The 14485-nt window shown below is 54.6% G+C and overlaps 1 protein-coding gene across 4 annotated transcripts in view; it reads left to right on the forward strand.

Moving 5' to 3' along the window:
• SMOX (spermine oxidase) overlaps positions 1 to 14485 on the forward strand; it is a 38737-nt gene that overhangs the window by 12579 nt on the left and 11673 nt on the right. For 2 of the 4 annotated variants that reach the window (XM_030826252.1, XM_030826249.1), the window contains exon 2: positions 13977 to 14210. In XM_030826252.1, coding sequence (XP_030682112.1) covers positions 14003 to 14210 — 208 coding nt within the window. In that variant the 5' untranslated portion in view covers positions 13977 to 14002. Of the gene's footprint in view, positions 1 to 7057; positions 7146 to 7916; positions 7937 to 13976; positions 14211 to 14485 lie in introns of those variants that run through there. The other 2 variants (XM_030826250.1, XM_030826251.1) reach the window with 2 other exon arrangements.

The following is a 14485-nucleotide window of genomic DNA, read 5'->3' on the forward strand; positions in this document are numbered from 1 at the left end:
AAGTGCTGACTGAGCTGTTCTCCTTCACCCCAGAATTGTGAGGCTGCGGCTCCTGGCAGGGATAGGGGAGAAGCCCCACTGGGAAGCCACCCCCTCAGCTGCCAGCTCACACCTCCCAGGCGTCAAGTGCCCAGGCTGCAGAATGGGCAGATCTCTGTGCTGGGTGGCGCTGGGGACACTGACTCACATCGGGGCTGTGCCTGCAGGTGATGCCTGATGCAGAGGGCTGCGTTTGGGGGTGTGCTTGGCCCTGTGATGGCAGGTGGCTTGGAGAAGCTCTCCCAACCCTGCTGATAGCCTGGAGGAGAGAACTGGGCTTAGTAATCAGACCCCTGGGCTGACCTCCCCACTGCAGTCCTGCACCGAGGTATTTGGCTTCTGTCATTTTTCTGACCCCACCAGCGTGTTGTGAAGGGCAAAGATGATGACCAGTTGACACAGTTAGAACTGGTCTGGGTTTGTCCCAGCGGTGTCATGCCTGGTCACCCAGGTCATGCTGATGTGGCCCTTGCCCTCACCCCACATCCTGCCATTAAGCAAGTCCCCAGGAGGTTGACATAGCACTGCACCTCCTCTGCTGCAGAGTTGCCTTGGCAGGAGGCCTTCCCTGACACCCCTGTGCAAGCAGTTAGTTTCCTGTCTCCCCGCCCTGCTTCTCCCTGACCTGACAGATCCTTAAGGGGAGGCATCTGGGTGTTGCAGTATCCCTAGTGCCTCGGACAGTGCCTGGCACAGGTAGCCCTCCAGAAACCTTTCTGAATGAATGAAAAATCTGTCCCCTGCTACTCCTCTCCCTGCCTTAGGCCTCACTCACGAACCCTGTCTGTGCATTTCTCCAGTCTCCTTAGCACTGGTCCCACCCTAGGCCGGGAATGTGCCCCCCGCCCATCGAGACTCCCACTCACGGCGGCGGCCACCAGGTGGCAGGGCCTGTGTGTCTCCAGTGCCTGTGCCTGCCCCGCCCCCTTCCTGGTGCCTTGGGCGGCAAGTCGTGTGCCTCCTGGCAGGTGTGCCTCCTGCCCTTCCCCAGGGTGCCTCGGGGAGCCAACCTGCATGGCTGACTTGCCCAGGAAGCACAGGGCGGCACAGGTGGGGCTGGGGCAGGCCCTGAGTGGAGGCGGGAGGTGTGTTCTCCCCACCTGATGCTGGAAGGCTTCCCCACTCTCCACTCCCGACTCCCAGGGCGGGGTGAGGCGGCTGCCGCAGTCATGGAGGAAGCTCAGGAGAGTGCATAGTGTGGGACCAGGGGATTTCAAGCCAGTCCAGGTGAGTTCCCGGAGAGAGAGAAAAGGGACAGCGTTGGAATCACACGTTGAGAGATGATACTGTTAGCAGTGCCTCTGAGCCTCTGCACGTGCAGTTTCCCTGCGTGGAGCTCACTTCTCTCTCCTGGGAATTTCCACCCCCTCTTCCACCCTCCATTAGGTCTTCCTTTCCATCGTCTCTTGAATTCTTCATGATCCTTATTTCTGTACCTTTGAGTTCACTGGTTGTGAGCCTCAGGGCAGGGCCCTGTCTCTTTAATCCATTGCTGCGGAATCTCCAGGGGCTGATGCAGGGCCAGGCAAGGGTGCATCTTGGGGGAGACAAAACATACAAATATAGGTCTCTCTAAGGACTTCTGATGAGGAGGCTTGGACCCAGCAGAGAGCAGAACAGATGTGATGGTTATTCCTATTTTGCGGATGAGGAAACAGTCTTTCCAAGATCACTCAGAGCTAGACCCCATTCCTGCTTCCTGGCTCCTGTCCTCCAAGGGAGCAGTCCCAGCGCAGAGGTTGGACCTGAAGAGGGTGTTGAGATGCAGAGAGAAAGACGGGGAGGATGCGGCTGTGTGTGGCGGTGTGTGAGCAAGGTTGGGCAAGGACATCTGTGTGGCCTGAGGTGCTTTGTATGCCTGGAGAGCAGAGGGCTTTGGCAGCTGGGCAGCAGCGGGGTAGAGGGAGACCTAAGCCTAAGCCCAGGTGGAGGGAGCTTGGGCACCACCTGGCCTTGTGGCTCTCTCTGCCTCCTCCTCTCCTGCACTGTCAGACCCCAGTGGCTCTGGGCTGGTCAGGAGGCTGCAATTGGAACCTGAGCCTTGGCATCATGTAGGTCCCTAAAAAAAAAAAAAAAAAAAAAAAATCCATGGTTGGGCCCCACCCCAGAGAGTCTAATTTAGATGACCTGGTATAGGTAGGGGTTATTTGTAAAAATCTCCAGGTGAGTCTAATGTACTGGTTGGGAGAAGTTCCTGTCTCTTGGGCCTTGTAAGCTGTAGGGCCTGGGCCAGGCTCCCTGCCCGCTTCATCCTAGCTCTGCATTTCAGAACAGCGGGGTCTGAGGCCCTGAGTGGGGTTGGTTGGGAGAGTGTTTACCTGGGGACTTCCACTTTAGGGAGTCTTTGGGGAGAGAGAGATGCTGAGTCTTAGTTCCTTATTGTTGGCTAACCAATGACCCCAAAACCGGTAGCTTAAAATGGCAGTAAGCATTTATTATGCTCACAGTTTCTGTAGGTCAGGAATTTGGTAGCATTTAGTTAGGTGGTTCTGGCTCTCTAATGAGGTTGCATAGGGTCTCTAATGAGGTTGCAGTCACAGTGTCAGCCAGCGCTGCAGTCATCTGAAGGGGGCAGGAGGATTTGCTTCCAAGATGGTGTGCTCACATGCTTAGCAGGATGGTTTGGCTGTTGATGGGAGGGCTCAGTTCCGTGCCCTGTGGGCTGCCCCAGGGTTGCTTGAGTGTCCTCCCCACATGGTGACTGGCTTCTCCCAGAGTAAGCTGCCCAAGGGAGCAAGGTGGAATCCACAGTTTCTTTTATGTCTAGTTTCAGAAGTAACATTCCATCATTTCTGCAATATCCTATTAGCTGCAATGGTCGGCTTTGGAGAGAACTACACCAAGGCATGAATCCCAGGAGGCGGGGATCATTGAGGGGCATCTTAGAGGCTGCTGGCCACACAGATTGTCCTGTTGTTGCACCTGCAGCCTCACAACCCTAGCCTGGGAGCTCCAAGCACCCCTACCAAGTAGGATAGTGGGGTGACCCTTCTATCCTGATCCCCTGTTCTTCCCATTGTCAGTCCATAACAGTGTCTCCGTGGGGTAGGGTGGCTCTCTCTGAGGCCTGGGGCCCTGCTCTGGAATCATTCTGCAGGGGAATCTGTGATCTCTCTACTGGCTGGGCTTCCTTCATCCCCACCCCTGCCTGTCACCCGACCCAGTCTTCCCTGCAGTGACTACACTAGTGTGCAGACTGGGGCCTATAGGAAAACATAAGGACTATTGCTGCTACACACCTGCTCTGGGATAAGCCCTCTGCATGCATTGTCACACACCCCTGTGGGGTAGGCACACTTTATCCCCATTTTACTGATGAGGCAACTGAGGCTTAGATCACTCATCTAATAAGTGGTGGGGATTCAAATGACTGTTATTCAAAGCCAGTATCAGACCCCAGGACCTGTATGAAAACTGTGGTACTATAAGGTGTTCCCAAAGGATAGGACTATTTATTAAGTTGGGTCGTCAAATGAAACATAAGGAAATATGCTTTCATGATTTGTGTGTGTGTGTAAGAGAAGTGTCTCTTCCTGGGGTTCGCCGAAGGCTGTGGTGACTTGGGTGCCTCAAAACAGTGCTGATACCTTGGTCTTGAGGCTAGTATTCCCTCTCTGGGTTTCGGCTGTGTCAGGAGACTTTTTTTCTAAGGAAGCGAGCAGCTGTGAGCACCATCGCCTATTGGCCCTCCCCTGCCAGTGGCCTGGTCTGCTGTTACCAAGGGCAGTCCTGCACCAATGTATTCACCAGGGCAGTGACCGGCTGTGTGGTCTTTTTTTTCTTTAGAGACAAGGTCGCCCATAGTGGAGTACAGTGGCGTGATCATAGCTCATTGCAGCCTTACACACCTGGGCTCAGGTGATCCTCCCACCTTAGCCTTTGGAGTAGCTGGGACTCCAGTTGTGCATCACCATGCCCTAGCTAAGTTTTTTTTTTTTTTTGAGACAGAGTCTTGCTCTGTCGCCCAGGCTAGAGTACAGTGGGGTGATCTTGGCTCACTGCAACCTCCATCTCCCAGGTTCAAGTGATTCTCCTGCCTCAGCCTCCTAAGTAGCTGGGATTAACAGGCACGTGCCACCACACCCAGCTAATTTTTGTATTTTTAGTAGAGACGGGGTTTCACCATGTTGGCCAGGCTGGCCTCGAACTCCTGACCTCGTGATCCGCCTGCCTGGGCCTCCCAAAGTGCTGGGATTACAGGCCTGAGCCACCGCGCCCGGCCCTAGCTAACTTTTAAATTTTTATTTTTGTAGAGACAGGGTCTTGCTATGTTGCCCAGGCTGGTCTCAACCTCCTGACCTCAAGCAATCCTCCCACCTCAGCTTCCTAAAGCACTGGAATTACAGGCATGAGCCACCGTTCTGGGCCTGGTCTTTCTTACACCTTTGTGGTTGACGACTTCCTGGAGGGGAATTCAGAGTTGGGATGTTAGGTCCTGCTCACAGGGAGGGAATCCAGACCATGGGGTATTATCCTGAGAGCCACTAAAGGGAGCTGCAGTAGACTTTGCTGGGGATACAGGAAGCTGGTGAATAGGTTCAGGAGTCAGGGCTGGCCTCTCTCAGGGTAGGGGTGATTTTCCCCATTTGACAAATGGGGAAAATGAGGTTCAAGTGCTAACAGACTCTCCCAATGTCACACTGGTTAGTGGCAGAGGCTGGGCAGTTCATCTTCTCTAGGAGCATCTGGAGTGGCATAGTCCTCCCAGCAGATCTCTGGTTGCTGAGAGGGTATGGAGCTTGCCTACCTCTGGAAGATCTGCAATCTGAGGGGAAGAATGTGGGTTCTGCCTGCTGAGAGGTGACTATCTATCTGGCAAGCCAGGGACATCTGCTGATAGACATACACAAAGATGGGAAGCAGGGCATGGGGTGTGAGGAGCCTGAAAGTAGAAACTTAGCTGGTGGGGCTGGCCCAGAGCTTGAAAGGTTCACAGGAGGTGTTCAGAGCAATTGTGCCTGGCGCCTGATCTAATCTATTGTCAGAGTGTGATCGAGTTGCTAATTTTTGCTGAAGGTGGGACCTATAGGGTGGAGTTTGGGATAAAGCTGCAAGGGTGTGGCCTGGGGAAGTAATTGCAGTACCAGGCTCTGTTCTGGCCCATCTCTACCTATTTCTCTCTCTGACTGACACTGTCATCAAGGCCCTCAGTGAGCTTTCAGAAAGACCCTGCCCTTTGTCTGGCTTCTTTTTTTTGAGACAAGGTCTTGCTCTGTCTCCCAGGCTGGAGTGCAGTGGTGTGATCATGGTTCACTGTAGCCTCGACTTCCTAGACTGAAGCAATCCTCCTGCCTTGGCCTCCCAAAGTGCTGGAATTACAGGTGTGAGCCACTGTGCCCTCCCAGCCTCTCTGGCTTCTTTCTGAGCTTTCTTCCCCTCCTCCACCCCCAGTTAGGTTTCTAGCTGAGTAGTCTCCTGGGTCTGCCCCTACAGGGAGCTATAAAATCACCTTATGCCTCCCAGGCAAAAGGGTCCTGAAACAATGAACCTCGGTGGTATGCAGGACACCAAGGGAAACAGAGACGGCCCCAGAGTGCTCACCTCTCCCGGGGGCCTCCCGCTCTTGCCTCCCAGTGCCTGTGGGGGCCGTGTCTTTGGCTCTGTCCCTCCATGCACTGAATCAATGGCTGCCTCTCCTTGCAACACATGCCTGCCAAGGCCCCCTGGCTCCCTTCTTCTCATCTGAAATTCGCTTACAAAGCCTTTTTAAAGTTGTGCTTTTAGGGACTTTATGATTTTAGGGAAGAAATGTGGGTAGCAATGACAATGTAATTAGAAAGAAGTCTGGGTGCCGGGCAGGATGATGGAGCCCTTCCCTGTTTTTGGCCCGTGAGGGCCAGGGGACATTGCTGGGGGCGGGGGCTCTGCTGAAAGGGGCTCCCACAGCTTTTCCCTTTCATGAGCTTGGAGCTGGCTAATGGCCACCACCTCTGAGGCCGCCTTCCTCTCAACAGTGGGGAGGATGGTCAGGCTGAGTCAGGATTGAGGGGCTCAGGCCGAGTCAGTATTGGGTTGGGGTCAGTCAGATACAGATGTGGGGTGCCTGCATGATGTCAGTGCCAAGGTCCAGCCTGATAGTAGGGTTGGGGCCAAGGCGAAGGCTGGGTTCTGAGCTCAGATGAAGATTGGGGTTCTTCCATAAGTGAGACAGAGCTCTGGGCCCTAGGAAAGGTGACTTCTGTACTGGTCTCTTTGGGGATCCTCCTCCCTCTCCTGCCCTCCCCGAGATGACCCTTGCAGTGGCCACACCTTTTACCTGTGCTAATTTAATCTTCCTACATGTCAGCTGTACCTATCCCCATTTTACGGATGGGAAAGCTTGAAGACCAAAGGAAGCCTTTAAATATCAGATAGGGCTTAGACAAGTGTGCCCGGGTGGTGAGGTGCAGAGGGTGCGTCCTTGGAGTGAGTTCAGAGGTGTTGGCCAAGTGGGGCCTGGAGAAGGGAAGACACTGGCTCAGGGGTCACCTGGCAAGGTAGAGCTTGAGCTGGGGCCTGATTCCCAGGTCTGGGCCAATGTTCTCTCCCTCCTCTTCTGTCTCCTGGGCTCATGGGCTGCCCCTGCTCTGTTCCCCACACCTGCACCCCCCTTCTGCCTCCGTGGCAGCCCAGCCTGGCCCAGCAGTCCTTTTACTTCCTGGCCGGGCCTGAGTGAGGAGGCTGGGGAGGGTCTGGCTGGGAGGAGTTGGGGCCCAGCCCCTCCCTGGTTGAGGGGTGGGAGGAGCCTGACCGCAGACACAGAGCCCCTTTGTCTGGGCCGTTGTGCAAAGCAGCTGGTCTGGGATTTCTGGGCGTTTTTACATTTGAAGAATAATTGCATTGTCTGGGGGGCCTCAAGAATCCAAATCCCTCCCCAGACTTCCAGGCAGTCCAAAGATGTGCCCCTGGAGCAGCTCCCCAGCTTCTCTCCCACTCTCTCTCCTCCTGTTAGAAACCTGAGAAAGAGCGGGGCGGGGCGGGGGGGTCATGGGAAAACTGAGGTGGGGCTGCTGCCCTCAGGGCCCAGAAGTCTCCATTGGGAAGAGATGTTTAAAGTCCCCAAGGCTGGTCAGGAAGGGGGCAAGTGAGCTGTCCCCTGCTGCCGAGGGCACCACAGCCCTGCACAGGTCTCTTGAGCAGATGTGGGGTTGGAGGAGGGAGGGGGCTGGTGGAAGGGTTGGGTCTATTTTGAGGCACTTCAGCTGGCGGAGTCCTGGGCCCCAAGGGCAGCCAGGCAAAGTGAGCCAGGTGGGCCAATTTCCTGGGAGCCTCACTCTTCTTCTCTGGGAAACGGATTAGGAAATTCATCCCGGGGTGACCTTGAGAAAAAGGCAGGGCTCGGGCACACTTGGGAATAGCCTGTGTTCAGAGGGGGCCAGAGATGGGTAGGAGTTTTGTCTCTCTCTCTCTCTCTCTTTTTTTTTTTGAGATGGAGTCTCGCTCTGTCACCCAGGCTGGAATGCAGTGGCGCGATCTTGACTCACTGCACCCTCTACCTCCTGGGTTCAAGTGATTCTCCTGCCTCAGCCTCCCGAGTAGCTGGGCTTACAAGAACCTGCCACCACATCTGGCTAATTTTTGTATTTTTAGTAGAGACAGGGTTTCACCATGTTGGCCAGGCTGGTCTCAAACTCCTGACTTCAAGTGATCTGCGTGCCTCGGCCTCCCCAAGTGCTAGGATTACAGGCATGAGCCACCATGCCTGGCTCTGTCTCTCTTTTTAAAATTAATGCTCCATTTTATTTTATTTTAATTTAATTTAATTTTATTTTATTTTATGTTATTTTATTTTAGAGACAGGGCCTTGTTCTGTTGCCCAGACTAGAGTGCTGTGGCGCTATCATAGCTCATTGCAACCTTGAACTCCCAGGCTCGAGCCATCCTTCCTCCTTGGTCTCCGGTGTAGCTGGGACTACAGGTACATTTCACCACAACTGGCTGATTTTTTAATTTTTATTTTTTTTGTTTATGTTTCAGACAGTCTGAATATGTTTGCGATTTTTAATTTTTAGTAGAAACTAGGTCTCACTATGTTGTCCAGGCTGGTCTCTTAACTCCTGGGCTCAAGTGATCCTCCCACCTTGGCCTCCCAAAGTGCCGGGATTACAGGCATGAACCACCTGTAATGGCTCTGACTACACCTGGCCAGATTTTTATCTCTTGTGAGGGGCGTCTTGGAAGGGTGTGGGGTACGGGAGGCTGGCCTCTCCTGGCACTGTTTTGTTTCAGTAGCCACTCTTGGAGAGGAAGTGATGTGCTGATTTTTGGGTGATTCTGAGGTGGGCTTCAATGTTAAAGTAAGGGCACCGCACACCCAGCTGGGTGATTGATTCCACTGTGGTTCACTCACAGGGTTTGGCCGCGCTCACCTTGGGCAGGGGCTCATCAGTCTAGCCTGGGACCTCAGACCTGCTCTGTGGCTGTGGGGCTTCAGCCTCATTCTTGAGATAACAGACAACAGAATTTCCTGGGGTGAGATGCCTGTGCTTTGGGGGTAGGCTGGGGGGCAGGTGACAGTGCAGAACCAGTACGAGGGACTCACATTTCAAGGGTGTCTGTTGCTTCAGGAAGCAGTAATGGAGCAGGCCTTGCTGGTGGTTCGAGCAACACCCAGCCCTGAAATCACACAAGACTGTGCATATGTTAAGAGAACCCAGAACCAGCTTCTCTGATGTGTATGAGGGAGGCTGTTTCCTGCAGGCCTTCAGGTGGGCTGGGCTGGGGAGGCTCCAGACTTTTGGTGAAGTTGGGAGTCTGCGTGTATGTTTTGGGGGGGAGTTGTGAGTGAGAACTGAAGCTAGAAAGGCCAGCTGGGTCCAGAGGGCAAGGCTGATGTGCAGAGATCTTCCCCAGGCTTACTACATAGTAGGTGCTCAGTGAATTGCTAAATTATATTCCCTGGCCAGCGAGATGCCCAGCTGTGCTTGTCCTTGGAGGATGGGGCTGGGAGATTGAGACCCGCATGGGTGAGGCTCACATAGAGGAGGCGGGGTGGAGGGTGTTTCTGGTGCAGTTGGGGGTGGAGGTGACATGATTCAGGCTGTGGGATTGCCATGGCTTAACCCGATGAATGAGGAGGCTCTCCCACTAAGGGTGACTCCAGATTTGAGCCTAGGGACTGCTTGGTGGTCCTGTAATTTGACCTCAATGAGGAAAGTGCCAGGAGTTGGGCAGTGCCCCCAGTTTAGTTCTGGGCCTTTCCAAGTGGGGCTTGGCAGGGTCAAACGTTGGAGACCAGGACTAACACGTGTCTCTAGTATTTGGCCATTAGAAGGTACTTGCTGGAGTGTAAATTTCTTCACTTTTTTTTTTCTGAGACAGGGTCTCACTCTGTTGCCCAGGCTGGAGCACTGTGGTGCCATCTCAGCTCACTGCAACTAGAGTGTAAATTTCTGAGGGTGTCAAAATGAATTGGGGAGGATGTTCCAGGGATGGGATGAAGAAGTGGCAGTTCACACAAACTTTGGTGGCTTGTGCCCACTCTGGTCACCTGACTTCTGAGTCTTTATTCTATTCCTCCGTCTTTGGCAACCCTGCCACAGGACGGGGTTTTTCCTCCCTCTTTTCCTCTCTCCATACCCTGCTGCCTTCCTGTGTCCAGTGTGGCTTCTTGGGACACTTCAGTCAGGGTGGTGGCAGCTCTGGACAGCTGGGGGAGGCGGTGGCCTGCAGGCTGGAGAACTGGCTGCGTGGTATCTTGGATGAAATTGCCAGGGGACTGGGGGGTGCACTCATGCCCTGGCTGGCCTGATTTCTTGGCACTCCCAGGCATTGCCTGCTTGGGGACATGGAGAATAAACTCAAGGCATGGGTGCAGGCGCTGGGCAAGAGGCCCACACCCCCACTTTGCCATGGAAGCAGGAGCAAGAAGGCAAGTGTCTGTTGCCCGCCCTCCTCCTCTTCCCTGCCTGGCTGAGCCAGCACTTTTTTCTTCTCTCCTTTATCTGCTCAAAAAGTACAGGGTGTTCTGTTTCTCCTGTGCATACAGATCAAGGAGCGGATGTTATTTCTTTCTTTCTTTCCCCAAGGCGAGAGAAGGACAGGGCAGGCACCGAGGACCATTTAAGCGATTCTCCTTCCTCAATAAGGCAGTTTCTCATACATTAAAACAAAACAAAACAAAACCCAGAAGGGAAAGGAAACGATGACACACACCAACAGAGAACAAGTTGCCCCTTACTGCCCCCACGCCCCACCAGGCATTTAGCACACAGTAGGTGTCCTGGCTATGTTCTCTCTCTCCCTTTCAGTTGGACCCCTGGGTGTTTTGGCTCCATGGGATGATTAAGTGATGTTAAGGACGCTGCTGGCCAGGGTGTGCCAGCTCCATGGGATGACATCAGGGCCACAGGACAGACTCATTTCTCTGCCCTCTGTGGGCTGTGTACGGGGCTCCTCTGGCTTCCTGGAGGCATCGGGGATTGACAGGCTTATCTGGGACAGGGCCTGAGGAGGGACAGGACTGTGGGATTAGCTGTGAGGGTCAGGATGCAGGTGACTCACGTGGCCCCTGCTTACTTGCATGGCATTCCATGTGCGATCTCTGTTTGAATTCAAAGTCTCTGAGACCAGGTGCAGGGAGCTGGGGGTTCTTTCTGTGCTGATCTTGGAGGCAGAGTGGCTGCCTGCATTCATTCCACGGTCCATTCCACAGCTTGTTCCAAAGACAGTCTGCTCATGATGTAGCTTCCGCACTTGACAAATTGTTTTCATGCATGAGGCCCTTGAAAATGTTGACAGTCTTGTGACATCCATGGAGGGCCTTATTTGACGGTCACAACGAAGCGGTGAGGACAAGCGGGCCATGCATGGCTCTGGGAGCAGGGAAGGCAGGTAGCTGGCTGGGACGGCCCTGCTGGCACCGAGCGCTGTTCCCCTATCCTGGCTTCCCAACGCTGGAGATTATCTGGTCCCCTGGTTTTCAGAGGTGGTGCTCCAGGGAGCCTGGGGTGAGGGGGACCCCTAGTTTAATACCTGCTACACCCTGACCCCCATAGCAGCTTTTTAAGAAGGGGTTCCACCAGTAAGGCGTGAGAGCCACTGCAGCCATCCCTTTCCGTAGTGGATAGGAGACTGTGTGTGGGGTGGCCTGGGGCAGACCCGCCGGGCGGGTTGTGGCGCCACGTCAGTCCAGGGTGCCCAGGGTGGCGGCGTCCCCGTCGCAGCTGGCGCGGCCCCTCCGGAGCACGCCGCGTGTTTACCGACCTGACGCAGCGTCCCGGCCCGGCTGGCAGACATCCGGCGGCATCACCGCTGACCCTCCCCGCCCGCCCCATGCAGGCGGCCACATCCTCACCTCTAAATTTAGTTTGCAGGAAGGAGAACCTGGGGTAGGGTGGGGGAGGACTGGAGCCAGCCCTGATCCCTGTCCTCCCGGGAGGGAGGCAGGACCTAGCATCTCTGGGGTGAGGGAGGAGAGGGACGGGAGTCAGAGGACAGAGGCGGGGAGGAGGAAAGGGCCGGAGCCGCCCTGCTCCCGGCGTCGCCTCATCACCAGTGAAAGCGCGACACCCACTGTCTGGGAAGGGGAGCCGGAGCCCTTGCCTCCGAAGAGGAGGCTGCCCAGATGGGGCTTCGGGTCTCGGGCGCCACCTACCGGCCTTTTTGGGAACCGATTCTGCACGGAGTTGGCGGGCCTGGGTCTCAGGGAGACTTGGAGGGCTTTTAGGGGCTGGACGGTGGGTGGGGGGGTGGAGGGAGGATTCCCGTCCAGGCCCAGGCGTCGCGGGGGCAGGTGGAATGGGCGGGGGAGGCACAAAGAGCAGCTTCTCAGCCTAAGAGTATTTCGAAAAAAGCCTCCTTTGCTCACCCATGTCACTTAAGTGACGTTAAGGACGCTGCGGTTCCAAGCGGGATAGAAACCTCAGTGGTCAGACCCTGGAATGCATGGAGAAGAAAGTCAGTGTGGCAGCCTTTGACGGACTGATTGGAGGGCAGGAATGACTCTTGTTAGTGAGGTCTATGTAGATAACATACAGTGAATTACACATATCTCAACCGTGCAGCTCAGCGAATCTTCATACGTGCACTGGGTACCCACCCTTCAGATTAAGATATTTATTCCCTCTACCCCAGAAAGGCCCCTCCTGCCCCCTTCAGTCATCTCCCTGCCTCCTAACCTCTCTTCTGACTTCTGGCTTCACAGATTGAGTTTGCCTCTTCCTGAGCTTCGTGTGAATGAAGTCATACAGTCCGTGCCCTTGTCTCTGGCTTCTTTTGCTCAGTGTGTGATTGAGGTGCATCTGTGTGGTTGGGAGTATCAGTAGTTGGGTTCTATCTATTGCTGAAGAATAGTCCGTGGTATGGATATGCTACATACAGCACCGTATGTCTCTGTTCTCCTGCTGATAGACCTGTGGGGTGTTTTTATTTTCAGGCTGTTATGAGTATAGCTGCTGTGCACACTCTTTAACATGTGTCTTTGGTGGAACGTGCCCTCTTTCTGTTGGGTGTATTCTTAAGAGTGGGATTGCTATGTCATGGGAACAGTTATGCGCAGCTTTATTAGGTATGGGTGACAGTGCCCCTTGTTTGCTGTCCGGCAGCCACCTTCCACCCACATTTGTTCCCTGTTAGATCCTGGATACTATTAGATTCTGCAACTTCTGCCACTTAAACCTCAGCAAAGACAACTGGTATCTACATTGCTTGAATCAGGGAAGGAACAGGGACAGCATCTCAGCTGAGTGGTTCCTCAGGGTGGCCCCCAGATACCTCCAAACCCTCCAGGTAATTCTGGGAAGAGAAAAGCAGCCTCTCCTAGCCCTGGGGCCAGATTTGGGGACCCCCTTGGCCTCCCAGCCATCAGCTCCCCTAGTCTGGCGTCTCTGAGCAAACTGGCTTAGTGTAACTGTCAATTTCATGTCTGGCCTCTGGTGCCACGGGTCCTCTTGGTCCACTGTTTCCTGGGCTCCTTGCTGCTTTGTGGTGGCTGAGGGACTGGGTGGCTGGGAAAACAACCTACCCGGAATAGCAGGCTTGTTGGATGCAGGCCTCGTGGCACTTTCTTGGGGGAGGGCGGGACTATGTCCTGCCCACCAAATTGCCACTTCGTTGAGGCTGTGAAAGACCAACAGAAAGCCAGAGACAAGAGAAGGGGCAAGGGAAAGAGAGAAAGAGTGCCAGGGAAAAGCCAGGCAAAGGAGGGAGAGCAGAGGGTCCAGGGTTGTGTGTGCAAGTATCCTGGGATCTGTGTGAGTATCCTGAGGTTTGTGTGAGTATCTTGGGGTCCATGCAAGTATCTTCAGGTCCAGGCAAGTATCTGGGGTCCATGCAAGTATCTTGGGGTCCAGGCAAGTATCCTGGGGTCTGTGTGAGTATCCTGGGGGGGTCTGTGTGAGTATCTTGGGGTCCAGGGAAGTATCTGGGGTCTGTGTGAGCATCCTGGGGGGGGGTCTGTGTGAGTATCTTGGGGTCAGGCAAGTATCTGGGGTCTGTGTGAGCATCCTGGTATTGGCACCAGGTGGACCACAGCAGCTATGCCATGCTGAGCTGGTCCAGAATCAGCAGCCCCAAGCCCCAGTCTCTCCTGACTGTGGCCTTCTTGGTCATCTTCTCACTGGCTGCCTCTCATCTCCACTTTGGGGCCTATGGTCAGGGAAGAAGCAGTGCCTAACAAGTTTGGGGGTGGAATTGAGAATTTCAGGGGCTTAAGATGGGCTCCCAGGTCTCCTGCCTGCTGGTGGGGACCCAAAATGCATCCCTCCCTTTCTTTCTCTTTCCCTCCCTTTCTTCCTTTTTTCCTCCCTTTCTGCCACCTTCCCTTATTTATTCTTCCCTCCCTCCCTGCCCCTTTGAAGGTGGCTCTTCTTGTCCAGGTCCTCAGAGAGGGAGGGAGAGGACTCTAGGGCTCCCCACCCACAACAGAGGGCACAGTGTGATGAAACCCTGAGTGTCCCTTGGGGCAGGTGGGAAGTGAAAGCAGAGCCACTAAGCTGTGATACCACCTCCGCCTGCAGGTTCCTAGAGGGTGAGCGCGGACGGTATGCAAAGTTGTGAATCCAGTGGCGACAGTGCGGATGACCCTCTCAGTCGTGGCCTACGGAGAAGGGGACAGCCTCGTGTGGTGGTGATCGGCGCTGGCTTGGCTGGCCTGGCTGCAGCCAAAGCACTTCTTGAGCAGGGCTTCACGGATGTCACTGTGCTTGAGGCTTCCAGCCACATCGGAGGCCGTGTGCAGAGTGTGAAACTTGGTAAGTGCCACCCAATCCAGCCCAGCCACCTCCCCAGGTCACCTTTAGTCTCCTAATTCCCAGCTCTGCCTGAAATCTCATTATTTTAGCTTCTGGGATAAATGTTCCATCATGCATCCTGCCTGGGCGTTTTCCAGAAGCTTCCTTTGCTCCTCGTGGCAGCCCTCTGAGGTGGGCTGACTTTCACTTGTGGAGAATGCTGGCTTGCTTCTGACCTAGTGTTCACAGTGTTTAGGAGCGAGTGGACACCCAAGCTCTCTTGGTACTGAGTGGGC

This window comes from Nomascus leucogenys, chromosome 13 (genome assembly GCF_006542625.1).
Source record: "Nomascus leucogenys isolate Asia chromosome 13, Asia_NLE_v1, whole genome shotgun sequence".
NCBI classification, from domain to species: Eukaryota; Metazoa; Chordata; class Mammalia; order Primates; family Hylobatidae; genus Nomascus; species Nomascus leucogenys.